Raw genomic sequence first — 27,179 nt, 5'->3', positions numbered from 1 at the left:
TTCCCTTTACCCCTTTCCAAAATATGCATACATAGGTCACGTTAAGAAAACCCTTTCCAGTTGGCCTTTTTCCAAGACAAGGGTACAGCTGGGCCGAAGGGCCACATGTTGAAGTTATTAATATGCCTATGCCCTTCTCCCCCGCCGAGTTTACTGATCAAAGGCCCTGCCAGAGCAGCAATGGATAGCCTCGAATAATGGGAACTGAAATTCTGCTGAAGAAACCAGCTTTGCCAAAACACACTACCTTTTAAAGTGAAACATTCCATGCACATATTAACCTGATTACAGAAAGGAAGGGGGATCCTTTTTCCTTCTGTACCCTGCTAATAATTTTCTGTCAAGTCTGATTTGGCTTTAGCTGCACTCCAAGTTCTTGTGATGTGCCCCGATCACCAGTAAACTAAAAACAGAAGGTGCTGCACTAACTCTGAGACAGGATACTCTGTCCATGAATTCAGACGCTGCAGAATTCAGTTCCTTGCCAACAAGGAAGGCCAGTGAATTTGCAGTCTCTGACAACCAGCAGCCTGCCTCTGATTCACACAGTCGGCGAAGGAAACACATGGAGAAAATGGTGGAAATAATTAAGGGTTCTTAGAGTTAACAGAAGCATCAACTCATTACATGGGGCCCCTGCCTCCAAAGGGAGTAAACCATTGTGCTTATTAGAAAAAACAACCAGTAACAAAGCGTTTTAAAGTCTCAATCACTTCCAGCTCCAGGTTGAAGAACTGGTTAGGTAACAGAAAAGGGAAACAAACCAGATTTTAACAAAGCAATATCATTTTTCTGCCCGACAGACAAAAAGAAAGGTTTTATTTTTATTTCACTGTATTCCAGGATAACCTGGTACCTGCACAGCTGAGAAAATTTTGTCCCCAGACAGGGTATCAGAGATCTCGATATTATGCAGCTGTCCAAATAGAGAGCCAGTCCATGAAGAGTCTGCACATGATGGTCAGCTTTCTTTCAGACACATCAGAGGACAGTTCTTGTTGGAGGATAGTCAGATGCACTACATGGCTTCTTTGGGAGCCTTAAGTACTAGAATGAGGCAGATTGCAAACTCTTCTTCATGTTTTACAATCTCTCAAATTCCAAGCTCCTTTGCATACAGTTATAAACATAAAGAAACACACAGACTTCTCTGGGAAGAAATATGTCTTATAAGGAGGATCTCCTCTGTTGCTCTAGGCCTCATCTTTGCACGAACTAGAAGGTGTGGAGCAGTTGCTATATCCTGGAGAGGGTCCAGAAATGCCCCAGGCAAATAAGAAGTAAATAAAGGGCAGCAATGGTCTAAGCTAGTCATTTTCCATTTGTATTTGGCAACTATGAAAATTATTTGCTAATAAAGTCCAAGGAAGATCCTTTTCAGTGATGTCCTGCAAGACTTCAGGCAGGTGTCCTGTCAAAACACGTTAAAAACTCAAGGAGATTTTATCTGAAGGGGCCACTGGATAAGCAAAGCTCTCCTGTAATTAGACATGATATTCCATTGTCCCTAGTATACCTGCTGGCTTCCTTTTTTCTTTTTTTGATATGTTCTCCTATTGTGAAAGCTAAGAGATTAACCCAGAGTGGATGTCCTAGATGTCTTGCCTGGGTTTGGTGCTCCTATCGACAGCCCTCCGGCTATTTCCTAGAGTCCTGAAAGATCTGTTGCTTTATAGATTAGAATATCATATTAGCACTGGGGTTTACATTCTCTTCTTGGGCAATCAGAGGAGGCCATATTCTAGATTGACACTGTTCATAATTTCTTACAGTTATGGTAGAAAAGACAAGAACATGGTGGTTACTTAAAAAATTTACACTTGACCTTTGAATCTCACTTGTATGTAAACAAGGAACGACCTCTGATGGAATTCACAAACCATATTAGTCAAGAATCTGCAGTGATTCACTTCTCGGCATTCGGTAAATAAGAACATGGCTTTAAAGTGCTGAGTCCAAACCTAAAACTGAATAAATTGGGATGCTTTGATCTGTGTGCTTATCTTTATAAATTTTAGCTGTAATGGTTATAATTAGATACCAAAATGTAGGAAATCATTTGTAAATTCTTGCTAGAGAATCACAGTTTCTTGTATGTTAATATAGGCAGTCTTTATATCTAATGGACCTTTAAATTAAAAAAAAAACAAACTAGGACATAATTACTCTTTAAAAAGAAAGTTAAGAAGTGAAGTTTCAGAAAATATTTCCTTCAGTAGATTTCTTTCATTTATCTTTATCACACTATGCTATGATATGTTTTACCAAAAGAACGTCTACCAAAAGGCTTGAGCAGCATGACTACCTTACTTGAACTTTTAACTGTAAAAATATATAGAAGAAGAAAAGTATATTCCTCAGTGTATTGTAAGGAAGGGTATTTATAACCAGTCACTGGAAATGGGATCCCAAACCACATACTTGGAAGGAAGGGAGGAAGGAAAGAAGGAAGAAAGGGAGGGAGGGAGAGAAAGAGAAGATGGAGGGGGTAAGGGGAGAGAGGGAGGGGAGAGGAGAAGAAAGAAAAGAAAAAAAACAAGCAAGCAAGCTGAGGAGTGTGTACGTGTAGTCCTCATCATAAAAGGATTTGATACAGCAAGCTGAGGAGTAGGCAAGAGATTGGAACTGGATGAAAACAAAAGATATAACGGGCCTTTAGGAAAGAGGATTAAGTGAAGTATTCTCAGCTATATCGGTTTTAACTATTGTATAAAATGTTCTTTCCTTCATATTCCTAGCATTAAAACATTACTGAAATTATTAAATTTTTACTAAATTACTAAACATATTACTAAATAGGAGCTTCCTTCTGATTGTCTCAATTTTTCCTCCTATGAGTATTGCCATCCAGAAAAGATTTTCTGAGTGTTTTCTAAAAAGCACATTGTAAGTCACTTATAGCAATCTGAAAGAACAAAACACTTTAAGAAAAACCTTGGAACTGTTTTTAAGTTCTATAAGTGTGGCAGCCACCTCATGATTCTGGGCACTTGTCAGTGGATTTACTTTGCCATTATATCCAAGTGATATGGGTGGGAGTAAATTGTCAGGTTTACGGGAGAGAGATGCCTTCATCACCAATAAACATCAAGATCAAACCCAAAGTAGGTCAGTGACACACTTTTAAGCCTCATCAAGTCACCTGTTTAGGTTCTGTTTTTCCCAGAACCATAGTGACTTTTTCATCACTAGTTTGTGATGAAACTCATTATGGTGTCACCGTACCAAAATACTTAAAACCAGGGATGTGAGCTGGTACTGCACATCCCAAAGAGGTAAACAGTGGCTACAAAAGAAGCAGCATTTGCATCTATATCTCTTCTTCACTGGAGTAAACCTGAGATGAACCCACTTTCTTGGCCCACTGTAATATTAGGCTCATTTAGTATAAGATGTAATTTTTCTTTTGTTGTTCATTGTGTTTTAAATAACACTTAAAACACATTTTGTAGGGCTTCCCTGGTGGCGCAGTGGTTGAGAGTCCGTCTGCCGATGCAGGGGACAAGGGTTCGTGCCCCAGTCCGGGAGGATCCCACATGCCGCGGAGCGGCTGGGCCCCTGAGCCATGGCCGCTGAGCCTGCACATCCGGAGCCTGTGCTCTGCAACGGGAGGGGCCACAACAGTGAGAGGCCCGCGTACCAAAAAAAAAAAAAAAAAAAAAAAAAAAAAAAAAAACACATTTTGTAAAAGTAATATACTTTGTATAAAATTCAAACAGTAAAAAGGAAATAAAATGAAAATTAAGTCTCTCCCATCTTTGACCCCCCAGTTCCTCAAAAGCAACCACTGTTACGAGTATCTTTTGAATCCATCAGAGATACTCATTGCACACACACACACTGTTATACATTTATATGTATAAAATAAATATATTTGTTATTTATTTCTATATATAAACTCTAGTTTATTATGCAACCTGTATTACATCTTGTATATATAAAAATCCATTTTACTGTGGAAAACATACACATATTACAGAGAAGGGCTTAAAATACTTAAAAGTACAGTTTAACCAAATCATATAAAGGAAAAACTTATCACCCAGGTTAAGAAATAGAACCCCAGAACTCCAGAAACACCTTCCTGTTTCCACATGCCCCTTTCTCATCACCACCTTTAGTAGAGGTAACCACTGTCCTGGCTTTCATGGAAATTACATTCTTGCTTTTCTTTAAAGTTTTACTTTGTAAGTCTTGATCTATGAATAAAAGAGTTTCCAGTATGGGGTCTTTCCAAAAAGGGCTGCTAGAATAATGTTTTTGTACCACAAGCGAGTACCTGTTGGTGAGTTTCTTTAGGGTATACAAATAGGAGTGGAATTGCTGTGTCATATGTCATGCATATCTCTGTCTTTACTGTATAATGCCAGAGTGTTGTCCAATTTACAGCCCACATTAGTTTTTAAGAGTCTTCAAAATCAATATCAACACTTGGTATTGTCAGATTTTTAGCTAATCTTGTGGATATGTAATAGTATCACGTTGTGTTTTTAATCTGTATTCCCCTGATTACTGATGAGATTATCTTTTCAGATGTTAATCGGCCTTTTGAATTTCTTCTTTTGTGAAGTGCCTGTTGAGGTTTTCTGCCCATTTATCCACTTGTCTGTTGTTTTCTTAATGACTTTAGTAGGAGTTCTTTGTATACGGGAATACTAGTACTTTGTTTAGTTACACATGTTGCAAAGGCTTTCTCCTCCTCTGTGGCTTACATTTCATATTCTACCTAGTGTCTTTTGATATGCTGAAGAAGTTCTTAATACAGTCAAATTTAACAGCATCTCCCTTTCTCATAAATGATTTTTTAAAAAGAAATCTCTACCCTAAGTTCATGAAAATATTCTTCTATATTATCCTCTAAAAATTTTATATTGTTTTGCTGAAAGAGATTTTAGGTCTATAATCCATCTGTAGAAAATGATGCTACAGAGGGGTCCAGATTCATATTTTTTCACCCATGGATACCCAGTTTTTCTAGTGTCTTTTATTGAAAGGACCATTGTTACCCTACTGCTCTGAATGTTGTCATAAGTTAAGTATCCATATATGTGTGGGTCTATTTCTGGGCTCTCTATTCTATGTTCTGTTTGTCCATCTATGCATCTATTCACACTGTTTTAATTACTATATTACAAGCCTTTATATCTGATAGAACAAGATATTCTACGTGTTTATTCTTCAAGAGTGTTATGGTTCTTTTTGGTCTTTTGTATTTCCATGTCTTACACTGTTCAGGCTGCTATAAAAAAATTCCACAGACTGGGTAACTTACAAACAGAAATTTATTTCTCCCAGTTCTGGATGCTAGAAGTCCAAGATCAGGAGGCCACCACGGTCAGGTGAGGGCCCTCTTCCAGGTTGCAGACTTCTTGTTGTATCCACATGTGGCAAATGAGTGAACTAGCCCTCTGGGGCCTCTTTTATAAGGGTACTAATACGATTCATGAGGGCTCTGCTCTTATGACCTAATCGCTTCCCAAAGACCCCCACTGGCTAATACCACCACCTTGGACATTAGGTTTTCCACTTATGAATTTTGGGGGGAAACAAAGATTTAGACCATAACACAACATAAATTTTAGAATTAGCTTATTGAATTGGCTACAGTACAGCCTATTGAGTTTTTGATAGGTATGATATTGAACCATATACATCAAATTAGAGGGAATTGACAATTTTGATAAAGAAGAACAAAGTTAGAGGACTTACAGTACCTGATCTCAAGACTTACTAAGAAGCTATAGTAATCAAGACAATGCAGTGTCGATTTGGATAGGTATAGAGATCAGTGATACAGAATAGAGTCCAGAAATAGTACCACACATATATGGTTAATTGATTTTCAACAAAGATGCAAAGGTAATTCAATGGAGGAATGATAGTCTTTCCAACAAATGGTACTGGAACAATTCGACATCTATATGCAAAAAAAAAAAAAAAAAAATAGAACCCCAAAACCCATGCTTCACATACTATACAAAAATAATAACTCAGAATGAATCATAGATTTAAATGTAAAATCTAAAATTCTAAGACTTCTAAAAGAAGATGTAGGAGAAAGTCTTTAAAAGTCTAAAGTGACCTTAGATTAGCACAGATTTCTTGGATCACAGAAAGTACATACCACAGAAGAAAAACTGACAAATTGTCTTGAAATTTAAAGCTCTGGTCTTCAAAATACAATGTTAGTAAAATAAAAAGATGGATGGCAAATAAGCACATGAATAGATAGTCCAAGTTATTAGTCATAAGGGAAACACAAAATTGCAGTGAGATACCAGTTCACACATTTTAGAATGGTTGTAATTTAGAAAAACTGACACTACCAAGTACTAGTGAGTGTGCAAAGCAAGTGGAACTCCCATTGCTGATGGGAATGTAAATTGGTATTATCATTTTAGAAAACCGGCAGTGTATTAATTATCAATTGCCGCATAAATTATATACACTTAGCTGTTTAAAACAACACACGTGTGATATCAGAGTTTCTATGACTCAAGATTCTGGGCTGAGCTTTACTGAGTCCTCTGTTTAGGGTCTCTAACAAGACTGCAGTCAAGGTGTCAGTCATGCTTGGAGTCTCATCTGAGGCTCAAATGGGGAAAGATCTGATTTCAAGCTCATGTGGTTGTTGGCAGGATTTAATTCCTTGTGAGCCATCAGATTGAGAGCCTCAGTTCATTGTTGACTGTTGGTTGCCCTCAGTTTCTTGCTAATGGGCTAATTCATGTGACATCTTACTTCATCAGAACCAAGAAGAAAGAGAATAAATAGAGGAAGTCTGCTAGCAAGACGAAAGTTAAAATTTTATGTAATATAATCATGGAAGTGACATCCTTTCACTTTTGCCATATTCTGTTGGTTAGAAGCAGGTTCCACCTACACTCAAGGGAATCGTATTACACAGGGCATAAATACTAGGAGGCTGGAATAATTGCCGCTATCTTAGAGTCTGTCTACCAGAGGTATCTTCTTATAAAGTTATATTTTACATTTACCATATAACCCAGCAATCCCATGCCTAGGTATTTACTCAAGAGAAAATAAAACATATGTCCACACAAAGATCTGCACATGAATGTTTATGGCAGCTTTATTAAAAATTGTCCCAAACTGGAAAAGACCCAAATATCCATCAGCTGGTGCATGGGTAACTAAATCAGGGTATAGCCACACAGTGGAACACTATTCCATGAAAAAAAAAAGGAACTGTTGACATATTTAACAACATAGATGAATCTCCAAAGCCTTATCCTTTAGTGAAAGAAACCAGACACAAAAGGCTACCTACTGTATACTTCTGTTTATATTACATTCTTCTCTAAAAGGTAAAGCTATAGGGAAAGAAAACAGATCAGTGGTGCTTGAGATGGGGATTGGGAGAGGACTGACAACAAAGGAGGGAACTTTTCAGGAGTAATGGAAATATCCTATATGTTGATTTTTGGTGGTGATCCAACATATACATTTGTCAAAACTCATAAAACTGTACACCTAAAAAGGATGATTTTTACTGTGTGTAGATTATACCTCAGTAGATCTGACTTAAAAATAAGTCTGTAGCACTCAAGGATTTTTTTTTTGAAGGCGCTAGAGTTTGAGGTTTGGCTAGTGGGTGTATTTTATTTTGCTAACGAAGTTATGAAAATTAAAAACTTAAATGTTTGTTTCTCTTTCTGAATGCTGATTTTCTCCTCTATGGCAAGAATGCCTTCTCAATTTATAGACCATTTATTGAACTGATTAAACATTCAGCTCTTCCTGTGTCATATTTTGAATATTGACTACAAATGCATAAATACATGAAACTTAAACAAAGAAATTAAAACCATTCTTAACACACAAAAGCCTAATGGGGATCAGTACTTTCACTTGCTTCATGGACAATACAAGAAGTATAAAGGATTTTAACTCCATTTACCCTCTTCTGACCTAAATGCTAATGTTGTGTATTTAAATTCTATGTATTTTAAAAAATTACACAGCTATTTTTTATACCATCAGTATTCATTTATTGTTATTATTAAGAAGTAATTGACATACTTTTTAGGTGTGCAACATAATTGTTAGTTTTTAGGTGTGCAACATAATGATTTCATATATGGGTATATTGCAGAATGACTACCAGGGTAAGTTTAGTTAAAATCCATTACCACGCACTGTTACAGTTTTTTGTCTTGTGTAAGAACTTTTAAGATCTACTATCTTAGCAACTTTCAAATTTACAATACAGTATTGTTAACAGAACTATAGTCACCATGCTATGCATTACACCCCTGGGGCTTAATTATCTTCTAACTGGAAGATTGTACCTTTTGACCACCTTCACTCATTTCACCCACCCCTCCAGCCTCTAGCAACCACCAATCTGTTTGCTATATCTTTAAGTTTGGTTTTCTGATTCCACATATAAGTAGGATCTTATGATATTTGTCCTTCTTTGACTTATTTTACTTAGTATAATGCCCTAAAGGTTACCATCCATGTTGTTGCAAATAGCAGGATTTCCGTCTTTCTTATAGCTGAATACTATTCCATTGTATATATACATAACATTTTCCCTATCCATTCATCTGTTGATGGACATTTAGATTGTTTTCATGTCTTGGCTGTTGTAAATAATGTTGCAGTGAATAGGGGATGCAGATATCTTTTTGAGATAGTGATTTCACTTCCTTTGGATTAATACCTAGAACTGGAATTGTTGAATCATATGGTAGTTATATTTTTAATTTTTTGAGGAACTTGTATACTGTTTTCCATAGTGGCTGCACCAATTTTTTAAAAAATTTTATTGGAGTATACTTGATTTACAGTGTTGTGTTAGTTTCAGGTGTAAGGCAAAGTGACTCAGTTATACATATACACATTCTTTTTCAGATTCTTTTCTCATATAGGTTATCACAGAATATTGAGTAGGGTTCCCTGTGATATACAGTAAGTCCTTGTTGATTATCTGTCTTATATATAGTAGTGTGTGTGTGTTAATCCCAAACTCCTGATTTTACCCTCCCCCCACATTTCCCCTTTGGTAATTTTGTTTTCGATATCTGAAAGTCTGTTTCTGTTTTGTAAATAAGTTCATTTGTATCGTTTTTAAAAATTAGATTCCACATACGAGTGATGTCATATGATATTTTTCTTTCTCTGTGTGACTTACTTAGCATGATAATCTCTAGGTCCAGTCATGTTGCTACAAATGGCATTATTTCATTCTTTTTTATGGCTGAGTAATATTCCATTGTATATATGTACCACATCTTCTTTATCCATTCCTCTGTCGATGGACATTTAGGTTGCTTCCATGTCTTGGCTCTTGTAAATAATGCTGCAATGAGCATTGAGGTGCATATATTATTTCTACTTATAGTTTTCTCCAGATATATGCCCAGGAGTGGGATTGCTGGATCATATGGTAGTTCTATTTTTAGGTTTTTAAGGAACCTCCATACTGTTCTCCATAATGGTTGTACCAATTTACATTCTCACTAACAATACAGGAAGGTTCTCTTTTCTCCACACCCTCTCCAGCATTTATTGTTTGTAGACTTCTTGATCATGGCCACTCTGACCGGTGTGAGGTGATACCTCTTTGTAGTTTTGATTTGCATTTCTCTGATACTGATGTTGAGCATCTTTTCATGTGCTTTTTGGCCATTTGTATGTCTTCTTTGGAGAAATGTCTATTTAGAGCTTCTGCCCATCTTCTGTTTAGGTTGTTTGGTTTTTTGACATAGAGCTGTGTGAGCTATTTGTATATTTTGGAAATAAATCCCTTGTCAGTCACTTCATCTGCAAATATTTTCTAGCATTCTGTGTCTTGTCTTCTCGTTTGCTTATGGCTTCTTTCACTGTGCAGAACCTTTTAAGTTTAATTAGGTCCCTTTTATTTTTGGTTTTATTTTCATCACTCTAGGAGGTGGGTCAGAAAAGATCTTGCTGCGATTTATGTCAAAGAGTGTTCTACCTATGTTTTCCTCTAAGAGTTGTATAGTGTCCAATTTACATTTAGGTCTTTAATCCACTTTGAGTTTATTATTGTGTATGGTGTTAGAGAATGTTCTAGTTTCATTCTTTTACATGTAGCTGTCCAGTTTTGCCAGCACCACTTATTGAAGAGACTGTCTTTTCTCCAGTGTATATTCTGGCCTCCTTTGTAATAGATTAATTGACCATAGGTGTGTGGTTTTATTTCTGGGCTTTTTATCCTATTCCATTGATGTATATTTCTGTTTTTGTGCCAGTACCATACTGTCTTGATTACTGTAGCTTTATAGTATAGTCTGAAGTCAGGGAGCCTGATTCCTCCAGCTGTATTTTTCTTTCTCAAGATTGCTTTGGCTATTTGAGATCTTTTGTGTTTCCATACAAATTTTAAAATTCTTTTGTTCTAGTTCTGTGAAAAATGCCATTGGTAATTTAATAAAGATTGCATTGAATCTGTAGATTGCCTTGAGTAGTATAGTCATTTTTTCAGTATTGATTTTTGCAATTCAAGAACATGGTATATCTCTTCATCTTTTGGTGTCATCGATTTCTTATCTTACAGTTTTCAGAGTACAGGTCTTTTGCCTCCTTAGGTAGGTTTATTCCTAGGTATTTTATTCTTTTTGATGTGATGGTAAATGGGATTGTTTCCTTAATTTGTCTTTATGATCTTTTGTTGTTAGTGTATAGCAATGCAAGAGATATCTGTGTATTAATTTTGTATCCTGCAACCTTACCGAATTCATTGATGAGCTCTAGTAGTTTCTGGTAGCATCTTTAGGATTTTCTATATAGTATAGTGTCATGTCATCTGCCAACAACGACAGTTTTACTTCTTTTCCAGTTTGGATTCCTTCTATTTCATTTTCTTCTCTGATTGCCATGGCAAGGACTTCCAAAACTATGTTGAATGAAAGTGGCAAGCATGTGCATCCCTGTCTTGTTCCTCATCTTTGAGGAAATGCTTTCAGCTTTTCACTGTTGAGTATGATATTAGCTGTGGGTTTGTCATATATGGCCTTTATTATGTTGAGGTAGATTCCCTCTATACCCACTTTCTGGAGAGTTTTTATCATAAATTGGTGTTGAATTTTGTCAAAAGCTTTTTCTGCATCTACTAAGATGATCATGTGGTTTTTCTTCATCAATTTGTTAACCTGGTGTATCACACTGATTTGCAGATATTGAGGAATCCCTGTGCCCCTTGGGTAAATCCCACTTGATCATGGTGTATGATCCTTTTAATGTATTGTTGGATTTGGTTTGCTAGTATTTTGTTGAGGATTTTTGTGTGTATGTTCATCAGTGATATTGGCCTATAATTTTCTTTCTTTTTTTTTGTGGTATCTTTGGTTTTGGTTATCAGGGTGATGGTGGCCTCATAGAGTGAGTTTGGGAGTGTTCCTTCCTCTGCAATTTTTGGAAGAGTTTCAGAAGGATAGGTGTTAACTCTTCTCTAAATGTTTGATAGAATTCACCTGTGAAGCCATCTGGTCCTGGACCTTTTGTTTGTTGGGATTTTTTTAATCACAGTGTCAATTTCAGTGCTTGTGAATGGTTTGTTCATATTTTCTATTTCTTCCTGGTTCAGTCTTGGAAGATTGTACCTTTCTAAGAATTTGTCCATTTCTTCTAGGTTGTCTGTTTTATTGGCATATGGTTGCTTGTAGCAGTCTCTTATGATCCTGTGTATTTCTGTGGTGTCCATTGTAATTTCTCCTTTTCCATTCTAATCTTATTGATCTGAGTCCTCTCCCTTCTTTTCTTGATGAGTCTGGCTAAAGGTTTATGAATTTTGTTTATCTTCTTAAAGAAACAGCTTTTAGTTTCATTGATCTTTTCAGAAAAGACACTGGACAGATGTGATGAGATAGATGTCATCTAGTGAATGACATTAGCTAAGGCTTTAAATATAGAGGGAAAAGTACAGGGTGTGTTTGGAAGGTAGACTGGTGTTAGTGGAGCAGATCATCTGCAGATAAGCATAGTGGGAAGGGTACCCTGGAACAAATCTTGAGAATTTTGAAAGCAGGTAATGAGTTAACACTTAAGTTTTTCACTTATCATGGATGTATTATTATATTACCAATTTAAAGTAGGATCAAATTTCTACTAAAATAATAAACATAACAAACAAATATAAGTTGACTTTCACACGAATGACTAGTGTCTGCTGAGGCCAGATTTTTAGCATTCTTGTGTGTTACTTATAAGGTAAGCCTTTTGAGTGCAATGAATTCATCTCAGAGTAAGAACCACACTTCCAAGTTATTGGATTTCCTTGAGCCACATTTAGTTAGCCTGAAACATGGTCTGTGTGAAGGACGTCATTGAAATAAAAGTGTTTCTTTTTTACTTGAATTACCTTTATGAACAGTGATAACCCTTATATCAAGGGGGAAGAGCTGAAATAGTGTTTTATTGTCAGTCATACCTCTGCTTCATGGGCTGACTTACAACTTCAAAACCTAACAACTGGTTTTTCCACTCTATGTGGCATTATGGCAAGGCAAAAAGTGGCCAGAATTATGCATTTACCTACATTTCTTTCACTGCTCATCACTGTGATTAAGCAAAAGGATGAAGCAGTTTCAAACTTTGATCCTAAGAGTGAGTCAGCATCCGTCATGTTCAGGGAAGTGTGTTGGGGAAATCAGGCTCCTAAGTTAATCACACCTTTTGGGAAATTTCATAAGCATAGGTAGCGACTTAGAAAGGTATGCAGGACTCTTACCATATATACCTAAAAACTATATTTGACTTCTACTTTCAGCTGAGATGGAGCAATAGAGACCAGATGTACCTTTCCCAGCTGAAACAACTAAAAAGACAAGACAAAATGTATTAAAGAATGGTTCTTGAGACACTGGACACTACACAGTGAAGAACAGTGATCCCTGAGAGATGAGAACCAAATAAGGTAAGCCCTTTGATTATCCCACCCTACTGCCTTAAAGTTAAAACTTAGGGTGAGGAACCTAGGTGGAATCCAGCAGACTCCCTGAGCTGAGGAGATAAAGGTGAGTCTGGGGAAAGCAAGGCAGCTAGAATTTGCAGGACAGAGTACCAGAGGAGAGAGACCTCTGGAGATCTTCACAGGGTCCTCCATGATTATTCAGCAAAGTGCTGACCAGTGCATGCATGTTAGGAAACTACTTGAGGCTGAGAAAGAACCAGCCCAAAAGGTAAGAGGGAACAGCACCTGATGCACATACAGGGTCAGAAAAAGTTCATGGAACATTTGAGTAGAGTTCTCAGAAGTTTTGTTCTTCAGTAATGGGGAATAATTGGCTCTTGGTTAGTGTGCTGGTCCTGCCCAACAAAACTTAAAAATAAGATATGAAGGGGTCAAACAGTTTTTAAGTAGCTTAAGCACATCCCAGAATAAACTGGAAATTTTTAGGAATACAAAAATATCCAGCTCTCAACAAGGTAAAATTCACAATAACTGGTATCCAATCAAAGATTAGTAGACTTTTAAAGAGGCAAGAAAACACAATTCATAATGAGGAAAATAATCAAACCAACTTAGAACTTACATAGATTAGCAGAGGATGACAGTAAAGCAGTTATTTTAACTGTATGTGATATGTTCAAAAATTAAGTGGAGACATGGAAGGTCAAAAATGAAACACATTCATTCCCTGTATGGGCTACCAAAAAAAAAAAAGAAGCACACAGAGTAAAGAGTGCCCTGCCTCCGAAAAAGAAACCTCACCAAACCAGAGCATCAGTAAGCTATGAGTTAACTTAAAATGATCTAATACATATATAATTGGAATCCCTGAAGGTGAAGGGGAGAAGGAATGAAGCAGACAGAAAAAAAAAAAAAAGATTTGAAGAAATAATGGTTGAAGAATTTCCGATTTTGACAAAAAGTAGTACCTCACAGATCCATGAAGCTCCACAAATCCCAAACACAAGAAACATAAATGAAACTACACCAAGGCACATCATAACATGATGCGATAAAACTAGTGATAGAGAGAAAAAATCTTAAAAGAGGAAAAAAGTACATTAAAAAATAAGGATGGCAGCAGACTTCTTATTAGAAACAATTCGAATGAGACAACAGTGGAGCAACATCTTTACACTACTAAAAGAAACAAGTTCAGCTGAATGCAAATCAGACTTTGAAAAGTATTCAAACAACATCAAACTTAGAACCATATAACAAAGAAATCAAAGGCAGGTACTGTATGATAATATCCTATCTACAGGCAATATGCCAAAGCTTCATTTATATGTTATTATCCTCAGAGAAAAGGAGAAATGACTCACCAGTCATACTGCATAGCCTTTACCAGCCCTCTCATACCAGTATCAGCAATCTTATTTACAGTACCATCACCGTTTCTGATTAAAAATGGAGAAAGTTCACAGAGCCATAGCTTCCTAATGCCTGTGTCACTGATGAGTTCATATATGCAGAGGCTATACTCAAGCCTTTTCTCTGGGCTAATGTAGTTTTTACTCAGTTGTTCCCATGCCTCTTCCTGATGTTTATTTTGCAGGTTACTAGAACAATAGTATTTTTAAAAGCTCTTCCCATGTTTTGGGGTAAAACGATCCTCTTGCTGCATTCCTTTGGTGATTTCCTCTTTCAATTTTGTTTCACGTACAATTCATTCACTCTCACAGTCTCATTTTAGATACTGCTGCTCCCAACCTGTGTATTCAAACCACCTCAAAACAGGCAATGGCAGTGAGCAGATTGTCACAACCTACTCCATTTACTCTATTATGTAAACCCAGACATTTAAGTGCTCACCCGCCAAGGCATGGTGAGGCAGGAATGTCTATTCTTGCAAACAAAAGCAAACTATAAGCCATCCTTTTCTCTGACCAAATTAATCACTAGAAGTTGGACGTGGGAAGACTGAAGCACAGATTCAGTACAGTCCTCTTGTACAACTCATGAGCAGAAACACCCTGAAAAATCTCTACACCCTCTGAGATATGTACAGACAGGGAAACATCAGCTATAAACTTATGGCAAAGGCTTGATGGGACTGACTTATATAACTTATGTAAGTCCCCAAACCCTCTGTGAAGTAAAGCAAGGGTTAGAAAGCTGTGATTCCAGGACTTCCCTGGTGGCGCAGTGGTTAAGAATCCACCTGCCAATGCAGGGGACACGGGTTCGAGCCCTGGTCCAGGAAGTTCCCACATGCTGCAGAGCAACTAAGCCCATGCGCCACAACTACTGAGCCTGCACTCTAGAGCCCCTAAGCCACAACTACTGAGCCCACGTGCCACAACTACTGAAGCCCGTGTGCCTAGAGCCCATGCTTCATAACAAGAGAACCCACTGCAATGAGAAGCCTGCATACAATGAAGAGTAGCCCCCACTCACCGCAACTAGAGAAAGCCCACGCGCAGCAACGGAGACCCAATGCAGCCAAAAATTAATTAATTAATTAATTTAAAAACAACAAAAAAGCTGCGATTCCAAGAGACCTACAGCAAAGAAGTGGAGAGTTAATACTGACAATAATAGGAGCAATAGATATTCAGTACTCAGTATGTACCAGGAAATGTTTGAAATATTTTACAGATATTAACTTATTTAATCTTTAAAAGAAACCTGTGAAGCAGGTACCCTTATCCTCATGTTACAGTGGGAGTAATAATGCAATCCATGTTACAGTGGTGGAGCCCCGTCAGTCTGACTCGAGCCCGCTCTCTTGACCACTCTCCTAATGCTGTGTGGGGAGAAGGAACACTGGACAGAGGCTGAATGCACGGTCAGTGCCTTCTCCCCTCACTCATTACCTCACTCTCCTGACCAGCTGGGATCAATGTCACCTACTCTGCCTACTTTATAGATCATTTTGAGCAGCAAGAAGTAATTTTACAAAACTTCACAAAATATTTTAAGTGTCAAGCCAATAGAAAGCATTACAGAGGGGGTCTAAAAGACAGCAGCAATGTGTAAGGGGGCTTTTGGAAAGAGCAGTGTATTGAGCATAGGAAGGCAAGGCAGAGTGAGTGTCCAAAGCAGCTTTTGGTGTTACGGAAGCAGAGAATGTCTACTGATGCCTTTGTCACTTGCTACTCTTTGTTGTTTCTTAGCACTCATTTCTCAGGCCAAGGGATCTTGCCCCAAGAGTAAAACAGTTCATCTGAAAGCTTGCATTCTTATATTAATAAGGGATCCCTAAATTGGATTAAACAGTCTCTTTGGTCCATATAGATAAGAAATGAAGCAATCATAAAGGATAAAGAACAAATTTATTTTTCATCTGGAATTTAAAAACTCGAGAAGATAGCTTGAGAGGAATCTAAGCTAAATGATAAAAGACATTTAAAAAATATATGCCCCTAGTTAAGAAAAGAATGAAAGAGGGAAGGAGGAGAGGAAAAAAAGGAAGAAGGGAAGAAGGAAGGAAGGAAGGAAGGAAAGGAGGGAGGAGGGAAGGGAAGGAGGAAGGGAAATACCCACCATCTTTGCTGTGAAATAAAGGTAATGGAAAGCTTTGTCTATTTTAATGGCCCTGAGAGCACTAATTTTGCAAGTTTTGCCAGAGCCTTGGCTGGTCCACCCCCAGCAGAAATGTACAGAGACTGAGCAAGCACATCTGTCCTCCTGTAATTAAGGCTGCAGAGCAGCAGGTGCAAACTTCTCATCCTTCAGCTTGACTCTTAAACTGCTTGTGCTCTTGTAATTTAAAGTCAAAACTTGTTAAAAGTGAGATTTGTAAGGTCATTAGTCTATAACAGGGGCTAGGCACTCCAGACATTTCTTTAAATCAAAATTAGAAACAGCTACCCTACTAACACATATCAGCCAGCCGTACTAAGATGCTGCCGTTTCACATTTTCCGGCGGGCGGGGGGGGGAACTATTAATTCCAAGGAGACTAATAGCCACATGAACATGATATTGAAGCCAGACTGGAAGAGTTCTTTTCCCTTTAGTATAAAGCTTTTTCAGTAACAGAAAGAGTCCCTTACCCAGCCCTCTCTCGATGTAATTTAGGTGCTTATTTTCTTGTTTAAAAATTTATCTTAAGAAGAATTTGAATTGTAGTCACCTTCTTCCAAAGAGCTGAAGCAGCAAAACCTTGCTGCAAAACTAGTTCCATTTAAAACATTTCGGTGTGATCCTGCCAGACCCTAAAATAATTATAGCCTAGAAAGGCAGATGTGGCTTTGGGTCTCAACAAGTTTTATACTGTACCTTTTCATGGGGTCAGAAGAAAGATCAGTGACATAAGTGTGTGCCAAGAAAACACACTGAGGTAGAAGCCATCTGCTTCTGCAGGAACACCCAAAAGAAAGGTGCAATGCCTGGGGAAAGAGCAGGGTTTTATTAGGGACAGTGATACTACTTGTTTGGCATAGAGGTTCCAGCTACCAGTGAGGGAACCAACTTTTCCTTTCTGAGCTCTAGTAATGCCTGTACCACTTGTAGAATTCTTTGAAATGTTGAGTTAATAGGGTCACTGCTACTTCTTGAATGCCTGCTGCAGGAACTAAGAAAAAAGACTTGGTGGACAATGGCTGTCTAAGCCAATAGAAGAGGGTTTCAGAGCTCAACCTCTGGGGTAGAAAAGACCCCTGTTGGCTGAGGGCAGATGCTGCAGACCTTGCAAGAACACAGCTAGCTTGCAGTGCCATCCAGGCCTACTGCTAGAGTTGTGTAAATTATTTATGGGCTTTGGCTATAAATTAGAGATGAATGGAAGGCCTTTGGGCCTGATCTTGAATGTACTATTAATGAATGTCATGCATTTTCTGCTGTAAGGGAGGGTTTTTGGTAAGAGGACCAAGTCCTCTTGTATATAGGAATTACTAATGCTATTACTGTTTTGAAGACTGTTCTTATCTCAAATTCTGCTCTAACAGGGGTTTAAAAAATCCTTTGGTAGGAAAGGGAGATGTAGTCAATCATCCATTTAATTCAACTCACCTTTCATATCCTTCCGTCATAAACACTGGATCTAATTCCCATTTCAGAGAAGTTAAACTTACCTCTTTCCTCATCATCAGCATAACTTCCTTGCTTGTGGTTGTCCCAGGTATCTAAAATTCTCATATAAACATCTGAATTAAAAGTAGAAATGCTATTAGGGCTCTTTGGGGCCAAACATCATCCAAGCTGTCAGGCTTACCCTTCTCAAATAAGCTAGTCAGCACCATCACCAAAACTTCCTGCACTTTCATGAGTACCAGGAGATACAAGGACACTTAGAATTACCAAAGAGCTTGTGTACCTCAGAGTAAGTGTCCCTGGCCACACAACCTCAGGATACTGTTCAGACTTACACCCTGCCAGCCATCAACCTCTTTCTCACACATGCACACACAAACTCTGGTGACAGAGACAAGAACTTTTGCTCATATTTTTTTAATGTATCACAATGAGCAGGAAACATACTTGATGAAATATTTTCAAAGGAGTATATTCAATTACCATCTACAATCAACTTAACTATGACAACAAAGTTTTTGTGACAAATTTTTTCAGTTTGAAAGTTCCATGTGGTTCTGTTAGTCTCCATGTATTTTGGTACAGTTCGAGATCAGCATTGTTACAGTAACAAAAAAGCTAACAAGACTACATTATAGAAAAACACCAAGAACATCATTTTTGGTTTCACTTGCTCTATTTTTTTTTTTGTTTTTTTTTTTTTGTTTTTTTTTTTGTTTTTTTGTACACTGCAAAGGCTGTTCATATACCTCTTCACCTCAGGGTCACGTTCATGTATGCTTTCTTTCCTACCCAAACTTGCCCCCCTCCCCTCCGAAGAAAGTAAACAAACAAACAAAAAAACTAGTCAAAGCTTTGTTTCACAGTGGGCAGTATCTCAGCGCCAACAAACAACCAACTCAATTTATGCTTCTATTTAAAATGTTTTAATTTAATTTATTTAAAAAAAAATATATGTCCATGAACATCAAGTGCACTGGCTTGGGTCTCTGCCTCTCTCTCCTGCAACTTCCTGCCATGCCTGATAAACTCAGGTTTAAACACGTGCTGTCTGTGTTACCTTATTTTCAATTGTGTAAAACTTTGGCCACATTCATCTCTTTAAATAGCTTTTAATTAAAAATAGAACTTCCTAAACTTTTCCGTGTGTGTGTGTGTGTGTGCGCGCGCACGTGCACGCATGTGTAGGTGTGTGTATGTGTTTCCTTCTTAAGTTTCTTTTTGGAGGATGGAGGAAATAACTCCCATTCTGTGGGCCCATTTGGTGCTATGACTGATTGGTGTCTGGCACCAACCCACACTGTGGAGATTCAGAAAAAAAACAACCAACCAAAAACAAGAAGTATCAATGGAGGTGAAGAACTAATTCAGAAAGTAATTTGAGATAGCCTATTCAGCTACGGACTATGCAGCAGACAGGAGTAAATTCTCCGAGTGGGACCGATCTAAACAGTTGAGCGTTGTCGTGAATTCATGCTTTGTAAATGATACTGGTCACAGCCATGGTGGATGCCAGCCCACAGACATCTAACTAGCTCATGTTTGACCTCTAAGCTTCACCATCACCAACTGCTTTGCTACTTCTAGGTTAACGCTGAGAAGAATTTTTTTTTTGAATGAACGTATATGTGGGCGGTATACTTGTAGAGGAAAGCATTAAGCGTGCAACCCACTCCAGGTTGAAACACTCACATAACCCCACTGAGGAACACTGGTGGGTGGATGATTAAATGGAACACTGGTGGGTCAGTCTACCCAACCACCTTGCTATTGCCGAACACACCCACAGGTCGAGGCATGGCATAACAAAAACACTGACAGTCACTCTGCCTCACAGAGGGAGGATGGCATGGTAGCTCAAAAAAAAAAGAAAAGAAAAGAAAGGAAAAAGAAAACACTTTGGGGAGGGGTGGCAAAATTACAAGGAAATGAACTTAAAGTTGAGGGGGGGAGGGAAAGGGATAGAAATTGCACTATTACCAGTTACCATTTTTAAAAACAAAGTTTTCAGAAAAGACCTAGCAGAATTTGACAGATAAAACTAGTGTTAAATTGTTAATTGGTATCACATAGAGAACCAAAAACAATTTTTTTCTATATGATACAGACACAGAGTAACATACAACAGTTAAATGGCAAAAAATATATATATATATATTTCATAGAGTTACAAACAAGATAAAATAATGGAAAACAAAAAACTGTACAACTTCAAAATTTAAAAATGTTCATCTCAAACACAGGGAGAAATACAAGAATTCTTGTTAAAAGAAATAGCTTGTTAAAACAGCAAATGTTTTGCGTACTTGTTTTTGACACCTTATGCTATGACTGGATACTGGTATGAATAGTTAGATGGTATTCTTTAGTACTTCTACTTAAAAAAAAAAAATTAAAAAAGGAATTTGCACTGTGCATCAGTCAGCCTAGTTAGAAATATATACAACAGTTCAGGATCTACTCTTTCATTAAACTAAAAACAAATTCATAAAAATAAAATAGTCCCGGCTAAAAAAGAAAAAGAGAATAAAAAGAAATTCATTTTCAGATCTTGGAATGCTCCAGTCTTTTTGCAAAGTCGATGAGTGGCTTCAGCCCTGGGGAAGAAGCCCGAAAGGTGACCAGATGGAACCTGCATTCACAGTCTTCAAAGTTCCCTTTTGAAACATAAGGAAGAGAATGAAGGGGAGAAGGATTTCACACTTTCGGGGTAAGGGGAGATTTTTTTCTGTTGATGTTTGGCTATGAAGGTGAAACAGCAAAGCATCTATTTGTCTCCAAAATCTACATTATAGCAGCACAAAGGTTTCCTTTCAAAGTTCAGACCGCTTTTTTAAGATGAGAAAGGGTGTATGTTGCGTTGTGTTGTGTGTTACAGGAATACGGATATTAACATAAACACAAGTGCCTCACACACAGTTCCTTTTTTGCTCTCTGTACGTACATTGCTATCTGCTTCTTTGTTGGCTGCGCTCTGGATCACTCGCTGCTCAGACTGCCTAACACAAGGACAAAACTTTGAAGTAAAAAGTGTGTCTTTTGGTATATGGAATTGTCTTTAACAGCTGCCTCTCTGCTTGCAGAAGAAGCACATAACAACCTGGGAATCTTCTGTTTTACTCTTTCTTTTATTAAACTAAGTCTTGTTTATTTAAATCAGAAACAAATTCTCAAGTAACAAGAACCCTTTCCCTTTTTTCTGCCTCAGCAGTGAAAGGGTGTGTCTTTGGATTTTATTTAAAGCATGAAATTTCTTTTTCTGAGAGAGGAAAGAAAACAAAACAAAAACACAGAAACCAAACCCCTAACCAAAAACTTTTTTAGAAAAGAAAAGCACACAGCCCAATTACACAAACCGAAACAAATGCTTTAGTTTAGGAAAAGAATATTTGAAGCATCTACCAAACAAGGAGGGGAAAAAAAGGGTGAAAAGAAAAACCAAAGGAAGGATAAATAAAAAATAAATGTACAAGGCTAACAGACATAGGTAACTAGAATTATATGCCTTTAAAAAGATTCAACTCCCCAACCAAAAATAATCTGTGAGGATCCTAATGACCCCTAGAACCCTTTGAAATTCATTCTTTAGTTTTATAAAATAATTCTGCAGCTACCCTCTAAGAAACGAAGGCAGCTACCTTAAGTGGGAGATTATAGGGTGGGAGGAGGAAAGAGAAAGTGGAATTAAGGGACAAAGGGGAGAAAAGCTTAGGTGAATCAACGGATTGCAATCTATCTGCTAGGAATGAACAAGACAACATCAAGTGAGGAGCTGTCAGCTGGACCATACAAAAAGCTAAATGTACACAAAAGGGTTTTTTTTTTTCCTTTTAAATCTACCATACTGCTTCAGTTCATTTCCAATGCAACAATCTACTCAACACCAAAAATGGTCATATCTATCATAAATACAGAAAGTCAGTTTTTAAAACTTATTTTTTTAAGCTACAAGTCCTCAACACTCTGTGTGTGGGTTTGTTTTTTTTTTTTTTTCTGAAAGTGGGAGTGCTTAACTTTTCCCCTTGAAATTGGCTTCAGCAGAAAAGCTATTCTTAAAATCCCCAGAAAGCTAAAGCAGTTCACATTGTTTTTCTCAAATACTTTCTGCCCGTTTTTAAATTAACAAAACAAAAAATCTTTTCTGGAACGAAAACAAAAACCAAAAAAAAAAACCCCCCCCCCCCAAAATAATATATATAAAACAATGATTCTGAAAACAGAAAAAAGTGTGAGCCATTGACCTGAGAATAAAAAGACATTACATTTCTTTTTTTCTTTTAGCAAGCCATTGGTATCTGAATGCTAAGATAGCAAGAAATTTAAAACTGTAACAAGGTGGACTGCTTTCCCATACAGTGCATGCCGGGCTCCTCTGTGCTATCATCAACGTGGGGCATTTATTGAAAAGGGGCAAATATACAAGGGGTTTAAGCTCCAAAGACATAGGGAGGCCCTGTGGACTTGTTTCCCAGACCGATAGTACCTTCAAAAGGACACAATGTAACAAGGTTAAGTTTTTTCTTTTTTCTTTTTAATATTAGAAAAGAAAAGACAAGAATGTAAAATCACCGGCATAGATAGGTATATGGGAAAACAACCCACGCTTTTTCTTCCTTTTTTTTTTCCTTTTTTTTTTTTTTTTTTTTTTTTGGTTAGAAGCTTTGGAATTGCAGTTAGTCTATTTTTGAAATTGGTTTGTTATTAATTTTTTTATTTAAATTCATTTGTTTGTATTGTTCATCTTCAAAGCTTACAATCTGAAGGTGTCCGTTCCTACACTGGTCAGACCACTGTCCTTGGGGCAGCTGGGGTCTTTGGGACCCTCCACCGGGCTCGCCGGTCCGTCGGACTTTTGGCTGAGATCCGTGTCAGACTCCTCCGAATAGTCGTCTGTTGGCATCGAGGGCTGAACCCCTGAGGTGCTGCATGAACTTGAGGTAACCGTTGAAGATGAGGAGAGAGGAGGAAAAGAAGGGGGCTTCGCGGCCGAAGCCCGGGAGACCACTTGCGGCCAAGACTTCCTGGAGGCGTGGGGGGAAGCGGAGGACGAGGAGGGGGCGGCGGCCGACAGGGGAGGGGGGCTGTCGTTTGAGTGAGCGGCAGACTGCGAGGTAGATGCGGTGCTAGGATCGGGGAAGCAGGCAGAGTGAGGTAATAAACTAGGGTGCTCTTTGGCGTTTCTTGCTGCTCTCGTGATTGTTCTGTGTTTGTGCAAGGCCGACTCGAGATGTTGACTCAGAGCTTCCTCCCCACAGAGCGCGCTCTCGCACGCCAGGCAGTGGTACGAGCCGCTGCCGCCACCGCCACCGCCGCCGCCGCCGCCCGTGGGGACGTGAAGCACCATCTCTTGCAGGTTCACCACAGACTGGCCGAAGAAGCAGAGGGACTTCAGGTGGCTCCTCGCCGCCTCCTCGTCACTGAAGCCCGCCTGGCACTTGCGGCAGACCAACTTGTACTGCACCTTTGGAACAATGAAGGGGTCGTAGAGGGAGTCCGCACTTTTGCTTTCTGCTTCTGGCTCTTCGGGGGGTTTCGGCAGGAGGGGGGACACCTCACGGGGTGCGTTTTTCTGCTCTTCTGGTCTGGGGGATTCTTTGGCAGGGTCTTTGTCTGGGGAAGCAGCCCCCTGGGGGACTGGGGTTTGGCTTGCTTTGGGCTGCTGCACTTTTTGCTGCTGCTGCTGCAGCTGCCGCTGCTGCTGGATGGCCTCCTGCAGACTCTGCTGGTATTGCTGGTACTGCTGCAGCAGGGAGCCCGGGGACAGCCCCATCAGGGCCTGCGACAGCGCAGGGCTGTAGGGGAACAGGCCTTCCATGCCGTACATAGGCTGCAGGTACCCGCTCTGCAGGGCGCCGGGGATCTGGGGGGCGTAATAAGGAGAGAAGCCTGGTACAAAGTAAGGGAGGAACTGGCTCGTGAGCAACGCTGTGGGGTCCGAAGTCAAGGCTGCCTGCAGGGCCTGCAGCTGCGCAGGGTCCACTGCATACTCCATGGCGGGCAGCGGTGCTGAGATCGTGGCTGCGGCTGCCGTGGGGGCCTCTCCTTTCTCCTTCTTGGGGACGGGCAGGGGTTCCCCTTTCCCTTTGTGTGCCTTTTCCTTCTCCTTTCCCTTCTCACCATCTCTGTCCTGGCGTTGCTGTTGCTGCTGCTGCGGCGGGAGCTGCGGCGCGGGTGGCGGCTGGGCTGCTGGCGGCGGCGGCGGCGGCTGCGGTTGGGGACTTGGCAGAGGGGCCGTCGCCGCGGGGGCCTGTGCTGGCGTGGGGGAGCTCAGCGACGCTGAGGGTGGTTTATTTGGTAATCCAGACGTGGGGAGGCCGGGGGAAGGAACTGTTGTGCTGGGCAGACCCATCAAGTTCGGTTTAGGAGATGTTAAAGCTGAAAGGAGTGGAGACAGAGAAATCACGTGTCAGTCTGGGGTGCTGAGGCTAGTGCTAAAGATGTTTCACCTGTGTCACTGGCACAGGGTCTAAGAGCTCAAGGTTTGAACTTGGAGGATCCTGTTGATCCAACGGCTTTCCCGCCAGGCCCAGGTTGGATAGCCTGTATTCTAATCCGGACCCAGCCCTGGGTCAGCTCCCATACCAGGTAAACAACTTCCAACACCTTCCTGCCCAACGTGCCACACCCATCCCACTCGGTCATGTTTTCTCTGCTGCGCTCCCAACTCTGCCCAAGGCAATTAGTCTGGAGGCCCCCAGACAAGCTGCTGCCAGCCGGGACCCATCGGAACCGATGGCCTTCATCAAAAGCCCCACAGAAATAGCACAGTCAAGAGGCCCCACCAGAAGCTGTCTGCGGAAGACAGCAAAAGCAAGAAACCCGGCCAGACACCAAGACCACCTGAACAAACACAACAGGCTCTACACATGTGCCTCTCTGACCTCCACTGCTGCAGGTGAATGGATGTGTTTAGGAGGGCACAGAGAGGAGGAGCAATGGGAAGAAATGGAAACAATCCATTCACGGTAAACAGTGGCACTGCTTTGGCTCAGCTGATCTGCTTTAACAAATCTGCTGAAAAATGTAACCACCTAGGAATAGGATTCTGTAGTCCACCGGAAAAATGAGCATTTTCTTCTCCTGCCCCTATCTGAATGACATACGGGAGGATTAGGACTGCAGATGCTTGAGAAAGCAGCCATAGGAAGAGGAGAAGAGCAATGTCAAAGTGCTGGCACCAGCAATTCCTAAGACATCACAACCTACCCCAGGCACCACTGCTTACGGGTGGCAGACCATGTCACCAGGCGCACGCAGGACACAGCCCCATCCTCAATCACACTCAGGCCTAATCTACCACTACCTGTAAAGCCTTCACCCAGCCCCAGAGCCTGACCTCCTCCCTGACCCATATCTCCTGGGTTAAATCTTTTGTTTCAGGGTGATGGAGGGCTGCTGCTGGTTCATGAAGACTAGCAAGGTGGCGGTGAAGGACAGCACTGACCACATCCAAGACACTAGACGGGATGCGTCCCTCCTCTTCAGAGGACACCAAAATGTACTACTTTATCTGGACCACCTTCAGCAAGAAAGCTGGGGTGGGGTTCCAAACAAGTCACTGTCTTCATGAGAAAAAACACTCTGAAGCCCAAGCCAGGTGAAGACAATGTTGATTTCTAGCTCCAGTGGTGCAGTATTCCCTGGGCTATCACGCTGCATTAAAAAAAGAAACTCAGATTTCGGGTGAAGAGAACAAGGTTGCCTCAAGTTGCCAGTCCCAGCAAAAACAGGCATTAACTTTTGGATAGCCAAGGAGGATGCCTCCCTCAGCATCACATAATATCATTAATTGACTCTTCCAAAATGGCAGAAAGGGACCACTGAAATTAAGTCATCCAATTTCCTGAATGTACTTACGGGACTGAAATCAGAGGAGAAGATGTGTCTGACTTAGAAAAACTCAGTAAAGGCTTGTTGGTTAAAGTGGCACAAAGCAGATTATGAATTCCAACTCGGGACATGGCTTTGTCTATTTCTAGGCAACAGGCTTGCTCCAAGCGTTAGGCTGGAGCTGTAGGCAGAGCCCAATGACCAGTGGGGCAGAGAAGGAAGTGCCTATTGATCTCCCCATCCCTCTGGCATCAGGCTGCCAGAGAAGAACTGACTTCCTCTACCTTGAACTGACAGTGCACAAGAGAGCTTCAATTTTAAGAAACATGTACTGAACTTCTGCTATTTACCAGGCTCTGCACTAGCCATGTGAGATAAAGTAGCTCAATACATTCTCACAATAATTCCGTGGCTTTGGTTTTCTTATCTGTAAGATCAGAACCAAAGAGGCCACTTCATCCCCCTGAGGCTGAGTCACGTACTCCTGGAGTCGGACTGACGAGGTATGGACTGTGGCTGACACACATCTGCCGTGTGATATCGGGCCTATTAGTTGACTGCTTGGAACCGCAGCTTTCCACAACAGATGGATGTAGGGTTTAAATGGAAGCTCATATGGAAAGAGCTTACCATCGGGCCTGACGTATTAAACACACGTTCTTTCTTTCTTTCCTAATTCCAGATGCAGTGCTCCTGGGAGCTGCGGTACAGTCAGACAGGGGTAACTGGGGCGGGCCTGGCTGCTTTGAATGATTAAGAGCTGATCTGTCTTCCTACCTGGAGTCCACTCTAAGTGCTCAGAACCTGAGTAGCACTAAACATATACCTGTTGACTGACTGGCTCGTATTGGGTGCTGTGGAAGGAGTACATAGCACTGGGAGCCCGGCTCCTACCCTAGCTTGTTGAATGGTCTTGACCTCTCTGGGCCTCAGTTTTCTCATCTGTAAAACAAGGGGAATAGATCAGACATTTTGATTCTGATATTTTCACATTATTATGAAATGTTGGGCTTTCCCAAGCCCCTCTTCCAAGGTCCTGGGCTGCAAGTGAAGTTCAGTGCCCAGCCACTTTCCATAGTCTCTTTCTTGGCTTATGTCTAGCTGACTTTAACATCATTCTGTGACATTACTTGCCAACACATGTAAGCAACGACTTCTACATCTTAATGCTTTCTTTTCTTGTTCTTCTCTTTGGATAAGAAACTGGGATCTGGAATGAGGTAGCCCTCACGTTCTGTAAAACACTGCTAAAATTATAAAACTTGGATTTAATTCAACCAGAAACCAGGGCTGCTCTGGGAAGCAGCAGAACCACTTCCACCCCGGGAAGAGGGCCATGTTTTGAAGGTAAGGAGGCACTCTGAGGGGCTCTCCTTTGGTGAATGTGTACTGGTCAACACAGGCCGTGGAGGGACCCGCTAACTCGT

General features: G+C 40.1%; 1 protein-coding gene and 2 long non-coding RNA genes across 8 annotated transcripts in view; 2 read left to right on the top strand and 1 right to left on the bottom strand.

The window, feature by feature from the left end:
- The window catches only part of LOC132510349 (uncharacterized), a 173,670-nt gene extending 153,046 nt beyond the window's left edge, over positions 1 to 20,624 (top strand). The window contains exons 4-5 of the long non-coding RNA XR_009537290.1: positions 12,761 to 12,907; positions 20,471 to 20,624. This is a non-coding gene — a long non-coding RNA (uncharacterized LOC132510349). The remainder of the gene's footprint in view (positions 1 to 12,760; positions 12,908 to 20,470) is intronic.
- Positions 18,381 to 27,179, bottom strand: part of ZFHX3 (zinc finger homeobox 3) — a 280,930-nt gene continuing 272,131 nt past the window's right edge. For 3 of the 5 annotated variants that reach the window (XM_060132275.1, XM_060132276.1, XM_060132274.1), the window contains one exon: positions 18,381 to 24,297. In XM_060132275.1, the coding sequence (XP_059988258.1) occupies positions 22,673 to 24,297 (1,625 nt within the window). In that variant the 3' untranslated portion in view covers positions 18,381 to 22,672. Of the gene's footprint in view, positions 24,298 to 26,578; positions 26,695 to 27,179 lie in introns of all 5 variants that reach the window. The other 2 variants (XR_009537287.1, XM_060132277.1) reach the window with 2 other exon arrangements.
- LOC132510348 (uncharacterized) overlaps positions 23,229 to 27,179 on the top strand; it is a 57,355-nt gene continuing 53,404 nt past the window's right edge. The window contains exon 1 of one of the 2 annotated variants that reach the window (XR_009537289.1): positions 23,229 to 27,099. This is a non-coding gene — a long non-coding RNA (uncharacterized LOC132510348). The remainder of the gene's footprint in view (positions 27,100 to 27,179) is intronic. The other variant, XR_009537288.1, reaches the window with a different exon arrangement.

This window comes from Lagenorhynchus albirostris, chromosome 19, assembly GCF_949774975.1.
Source record: "Lagenorhynchus albirostris chromosome 19, mLagAlb1.1, whole genome shotgun sequence".
Taxonomy (NCBI): domain Eukaryota; kingdom Metazoa; phylum Chordata; class Mammalia; order Artiodactyla; family Delphinidae; genus Lagenorhynchus; species Lagenorhynchus albirostris.
The sequence above is the reverse complement of the archived record's forward strand: the minus strand, read 5'-3'. Positions and strand labels throughout refer to the sequence as shown.